This window comes from Herpailurus yagouaroundi, unplaced genomic scaffold, assembly GCF_014898765.1.
Source record: "Herpailurus yagouaroundi ecotype Mexico unplaced genomic scaffold, PumYag 163, whole genome shotgun sequence".
Lineage (NCBI taxonomy): Eukaryota > Metazoa > Chordata > Mammalia > Carnivora > Felidae > Herpailurus > Herpailurus yagouaroundi.
Genome location: NW_024412404.1, coordinates 56,112,386 through 56,118,431, shown reverse-complemented (window position 1 = coordinate 56,118,431; position 6,046 = coordinate 56,112,386). Strand labels below are relative to the sequence as shown.

General features: G+C 50.8%; 1 protein-coding gene across 2 annotated transcripts in view; it reads left to right on the top strand.

The window, feature by feature from the left end:
* The window catches only part of RGS10 (regulator of G protein signaling 10), a 41,893-nt gene extending 36,066 nt beyond the window's left edge, over positions 1-5,827 (top strand). For both annotated transcript variants that reach the window (XM_040486605.1, XM_040486606.1), the window contains exon 5: positions 5,364-5,827. In XM_040486605.1, the coding sequence (XP_040342539.1) occupies positions 5,364-5,510 (147 nt within the window). In that variant the 3' untranslated portion in view covers positions 5,511-5,827. The remainder of the gene's footprint in view (positions 1-5,363) is intronic.
* Positions 5,828-6,046: the final 219 nt, after the last annotated feature.

The window sequence follows — 6,046 nt, the reverse complement described above, 5'->3', positions numbered from 1 at the left end:
GTAGTTGGACCTTGTACAAGGATGCCCACGGGTGGGAAGCCTCCCTTGCCTTTATCACCGAGAGTTCCACCTCCAGTCGCCTGCAGGAATGGATCCCAAGACGACGACGCTAAATAGTTTACAGTCCAGGCATGCCACTTACAGATGTGGGGCAGCCAAAACCTGAAACCTGCTGAGCCACAGCTGCCTTGGCCAAAAAAAAAAAAAAAAAAAGGACGGAATGCAGTTTAGCTGCCAACTCAAGTTTTCTGCTTCATCGGCCGCCTGTCTCTCAGAAGGACCGTCTGTCTGCTGTCCAGCTCTGCTCTGATGCCGTCCGCCTACCTGGAGCCCTCCCCACCCCCCCTGCTCGATTTGTCTCCACCTTCTTCCTTTCTCTTCCCTGTAGACAACTTGAGGTGTGCTGTCAGTTCAGGCCCGGTGAGGCCGGTTCTCCCCATCTGAGAGTCCTTGTTTTGTAGAACCTTCTGGAACACCTCAGGCCATCTCCTTTTCCGTGCTCAAGTAGGAGTGAGCTGAAATCAGTAAGCCAACTGTTAGTTTCCAAGGGCCATCTTAACAAGCTATCTCGAACTGAGTCACTTAAAACAACAGAAATCTATTTTCTAAGTTCAGGAGGTCAGAAATCCAAAATCAAGGTGTCGGCAAGGCTGTGCCCCTCTGGAAGGTTCTACGGAGGAATCTTTTCCTGCCTCCTCCTGGCGGGGGCTAGCATTCCTTGGTGTTCCTGGCTTATAGCAGCATCACTCAGATCTATGCTTCTGTCTTCAGACCTATGGTCTCTTCCCTCTGTGTCCCTCCGTGGTGTCCTTCCTTCTCATGAAGATACCACTCCTTGAATGATGATGTCATCTCAAGATCCTCAACTAACCTTATTCCAAATAAGGTCACATTCTGAGGTTCCAGGTGGATGTACACTTTGGGGGTACACCATTCAACCCACCGCACTGACTTTTAGGGATATTTGTTTCCCATTTATATACACAAATACATGTCTTTTTTTAAACATTTTTAATTTTTTTAAAGTAATCTCTACACCCAGCATAGGGCTTGGACTCATAACCCTGAGATTAAGAGTCACATGCTCTTCTGACTGAGCCAGTCAGGTGCCCCCACAAATACTCTTTTTTAAAAAATGTTTATTTTTTGACAGAGACAGAGAGAGAGAGAGAGAGAGAGCTGGGGATAGGCAGAGAGAGAGGGAGACAGAGGATCTGAAGTGGGCTTTGTGCTGAGGACAGAGAGCCTGACGTGGGGTTTGAACTCACACGCCGTGAGACCGTGACCTGAGCCAAAGTTGGATGCTTAACTGACAGAGCCACCCATGTGCCTCCCACTCGCCCACAAATTCACTCTTGAAGAACATATTTGGGGTCACTGTGTTTTGTTTTATTAAATTTTTAAAATTCAGTGTTCAGTCACATAACATTCACATATTATTACATTTTTTTCATGTTTAACTCTTTACAGACTTCATATTCAGTGACTGTCCTATTGGTCTGCCAGGTGAGTGGCGGGACAGCCTAGTGGTTAGGAGTGCGGGCTGGAGATTGAGGTGGCCAGCGTTTGCATCCCCCACGTCTGTCTTGGGCTGTGAAGGGCTACGGCCCCCTCCAGAATCCGACGTTGGAGTCCTAAGCCCCAGTACCTCAGAATGTGACTGTGTTTAACGATGGGGAGGTAATTAATGTGAAATGAGGTCATTGGGTGGGCCCTAATCCAATATGACTGGTGTCCTTCTAAGAAGAGGTGACGAGGACACAGCCACACACAGAGAGAAGGCTGTGTGGGGACACAGGGGAGAGACGGCCGTGTACAGATCTTCCTCGACTCGATATGGAGGTACCTCCTGACAGTAAGTTGAAAATATTGCAAGTTGAAGATGGTATTTAGTACATCTAACGTACCGAACCTTGTAGCTTGGCCCAGCCTCCCTTGAACGTGCTCTGAACACTTACAGGAGCTGACAGCTGGGCAAAATCATGGAACACAAAGCCTATTTTACAATGCGGTGTTAGATATCACATGTTGTGCATCGAAGACTGTGCCGAAAGTGAAAACAGGACAGCTGCACGGCTGTAGGATGGTTGTCGGCGTAGGAGCTGTCGGCTCTCGTGGTCCCGGGCATGACTGCAAGCTGTGGTGGCCACTGCCCAGCGTGTGAAGTCAAAAAATCATTGAGTTGAGGCCATCTAGAGAAGTCGTCTAAACTCCTGGCCTCCAGAACCGTGAGGAGAGAAAATTCTGTTGTTTCAGCCCCACGGTCTGCGTCACAGCCCCGGCAGATGGGTACCCTGACTGCTGGGGCAAAGCCCCGAACCTCTGAGGCCTCTTTCCTTCTCTCTACAGTCAGGTCCTCCTAGGGGCTCGTGAGGAGTAAATGAGAGAATACTCTGCGTGCTCCCTGGGGCTGGTTGGAAGGTGCTCCAGGCAGAGTTGGTACCGCCCTGGTCGATTTTGCCCGCCCTCTGTGGTTGCACATTGGGTGCTGTCTGTCCATGCACGGGGCGAATATTTACTGGACCCCGGTCACGGCCATTTGCCCTGTGATAAATGAGGCTGTGGCCTGTGGTCAGCAGCTGAGCACACTGTTTTTGGCTACTTTCTTGGGAAGGATTTTTTTTCTAACGTTTATTTATTTATTTTGAGAGAGACAGAGAGAGTGTGAGCAGGGGAGGGGCAGAGGGAGAGACAGAGAGAGTCCCAAGCAGGCTCTGTGTGCCATGCAGAGCCCGACGTGGGGCTCGATCTCAAAGACCTTGAGATCATGACCTGAGATGAAACCAAGAGACGCTCCACTGACTGAGCCACCCAGGTGCCCCTGGAAGGGATTTTTAGGTGCTTGCTCTATCCTCCAAGCTATTTTCACTGAGCACCTCCCATGGGGGGCCCTGTGATGGGAGCAGCCTGTTGCCATGCGCTCCTAGGCCAGTGCCCAGGGGACCCATTTGCCGGTGGCAGTGATGAACCATTAGGCAGCTCACACGCCCGGAAAATGTTGTCATTGGGAGCGACGTCCCTTTCCTTTTTCAAACCCGTCCAGGGTCTGATGGCCGCGTCGCCACCTGGTGACTTTACGGCACCCGGAGCGGCACCAGGAGGCAGGCGGAGGCTCTTGGCAGAGGAAGCCCTCACCCGAGAGCCTTCAGGGGCATTTCACACCTGCCCATGTCAGGGAGTGGCCATTATGCTCCTGTTAAATAGTTTGCGGCCTCCCCTCCCCTCGAGCTTGTGGGCACCGGTGGAGTGCCAGGAGCCTGCAGCCTCTCCTGGAGGCTGAGTCCTGCCAGCCCCTGAGCACTCCCCTCAGCTGCAGCGACCTCCTGCCCTCTGCCCCCGCCTCCTCCATCCCTGGGTGCCTCCAGCCTTGGCCTTTTTTCTTCTCTTCTTTGAAGTGTGAGCCTCAGAGGCACGACAGGCAAACAGGATGCTCCCCTCCCACACGCAGAGACTTCAGACGAGACACTTGGGTCGAACCGCATCCTGCTGGCAGTGGTGGGTCCCATCTGCCGCGGACCTGGTGTGGGAGGGGGTGCAGGGCTGGGTGCCAGGAGAGGTACTCACGAAGGGGTTCTCGCTAGTCACTCTGAGCCTCATTCCAGAATTCCAGCAAGGTGGGCATGACAGGGTTCCCTCTGGGAGCTCTGTGCCTGGAAAAGCTGAATAATGCTGGTTGTGAGGGATGGTAACACCTGCTTGGCGCCTTTGTGAGAGGCCACGAATAGATAGCGGCATTCCTCATCCCCTGCCTTGCCCTTGGCTATGATTTTTATGTTTTCTGGGAGCTATTTTGTTGTCGTTGTTGTTTTAAAACGAGTAATTTCTCCAAACCTTGGCAAAATCAGTCCAGGGTTGCAAGATTGCTCTAAAATAGGTGACGGCTATGGAGAGGCACCGGGTGGGGACCTACGGGAGGCGTGCTCTTCCTCAACAGCTGCAGATCCGAGGCAAGACCAGAGGGGACACCCAGGGAAGGGCAGGCAATAGTGTAAGAGTTTCAGGAAAACACAAAGTTCTAAATCTTGCCCGAGTCGTGGCCTCTGAGGATAGCAAAAATGATTTAGGCGCTTCTCCTGTGAGCGAAGCCATCTTGGGAAAATGAACGTGTAAAGGTGGAAGGGTCCAGTTCTCCCATCCCCAGGCAGATGTTCTGAGTCCTGAGACTCCATCAGACATTTAGTTTTCAGAATAGTTCGTGTGTGTGTGTGTGTGTGTGTGTGTGTGCGCGCGTGTGTGTGTGTGTGTGTGTGTGTGTGTGTTGGGGGAGGTCGAATTTAAAAGATGTCAGGGTTTTACCACCCACTTTATAACCCCGCCTGGCAGTGAGCGACATTCTAGACGTCTCTGGAACTTTCCACTTGTTGAGCCCATGGTAGTGCAGTCAGTGAAGACACCAGGGTACGTGGTCTGGATTTTTCATCGGCAGAATGTCCTGAAAATTCGGTTGAAAGGTTTGAGAGAGAGATGATGAGGGAGATTTCTGAAGAGACTATACTCCTCGACAGCCGGAAAATGCTTTTGTGTTTGCTTCTCTCTTCCCCACCGTTTTTTGTAGGGCAAGGGTGGAGGATGGGGAAAGATCAGGTGGGAGGGTGGGAGAGCGGATACCAGGAGTAGGGGCCGTGGCTAAGAAGAGGGGGCAACTTTCTGCCCTGGGGTGCAGGAGGCAGCACCCTAATCCGAGGACTTAGGCTCTATCAGGGGTCCTGAGAGTTGTTTCTTTCCCAGAGACAGGCTCCTGGGCCTGTGTGAGTGTGCAGGTTGGCCGCAGGCTGCAGCCAGCTGTTGCTTTTTTAAACTAGAGCCTTTTCCCAGAGCCTCTCCTTGCTAGGGCTGTGGTTTCACTCCCCTGCTTGCATTAAACAAGCCCCATTTTGCTTCTTGGCACAGTAATAGGTTTGTTTGAGATCCTGGATTCCAGACTTCTGGGGGTCTTGCCATATTGGCATCATCTGACAGGACAGCGGCCTTTACGATGTGACCATCTCTACAGAAACGGTTGGTGCTCTGCCATCTCAGGTTTCTGGAAAAAGGCTTCCCTGGGTTACCTATCCAAATAAAGTGGAAGTTCTTAACGGACCTCCTGCTACGAGGGTGTGAGTCAATGCTGTGTGCATTTACACTTCCGTGGAAAATAAGGGTAGATTTGTTCGTGTGGTTATTTAAGCGTCCATTGAGACTATTTGAAAATGACCGAAACCACCCCGGAAATCCTCCTGGTCTAGGACACGACTTACTTGCTTTGTGCGTCTTGTACGAATGTGTCTTCTTTGGCACCCGATAGGTACGAAATAAACACTTGATAGGATGATTCGCGGCCCGATTGGCCTCCTCCTTTAGACTCTTTTTCATTTTCCCCTTAGATCTTCAACCTCATGAAGTATGACAGCTACAGCCGCTTCTTGAAGTCTGACTTGTTTTTAAAACACAAGCGAACCGAGGAAGAGGAAGAAGATCCGCCCGATGCCCAAACTGTAGCTAAAAGGGCTTCGAGAATTTATAACACATGAGTCCCCAAAGAGCTGGCAGGACTGGCTTTCAGAAGCGAAGGAACTTGCTCTCAGGACCATGCAGGGTTTATAATTGCTTTGTTATCTGTAAGGACTGAAATGCGCAAAACCCCTCCGTGGGATATGTGTATTTTATTAACTGCTTGACCAGTAAGTTTTGCATGATGGCTAATCTTACATAAAAAAACAAATAGCTTTGAAGTTTTAGTTCACATACACACACACACACACACACACACACACACGCAGAAGAATCCTTAAACACGGACACCTTGAGCATCTTGATTAAACGTCCTGCGAGGCCACCAGGTGAACTTGGAGCCACCTCTTACATTTTAAGTCATTGCCCGGCCTCTGTGGGAAGGGTCATGCATGTCCACAGATTCACTTGGGCAAATCAGCTCAAGAAGGAATTGATCTGACAAACTCAGGCCCCCGGGGGTGTTGGTGGTCAGGTACCTTTGTGGTTAAATACTTCTCGGGAACGAGTTCAGTGCTGGGAAAAGAAAATTCATCACTGACAACCTATACAGATT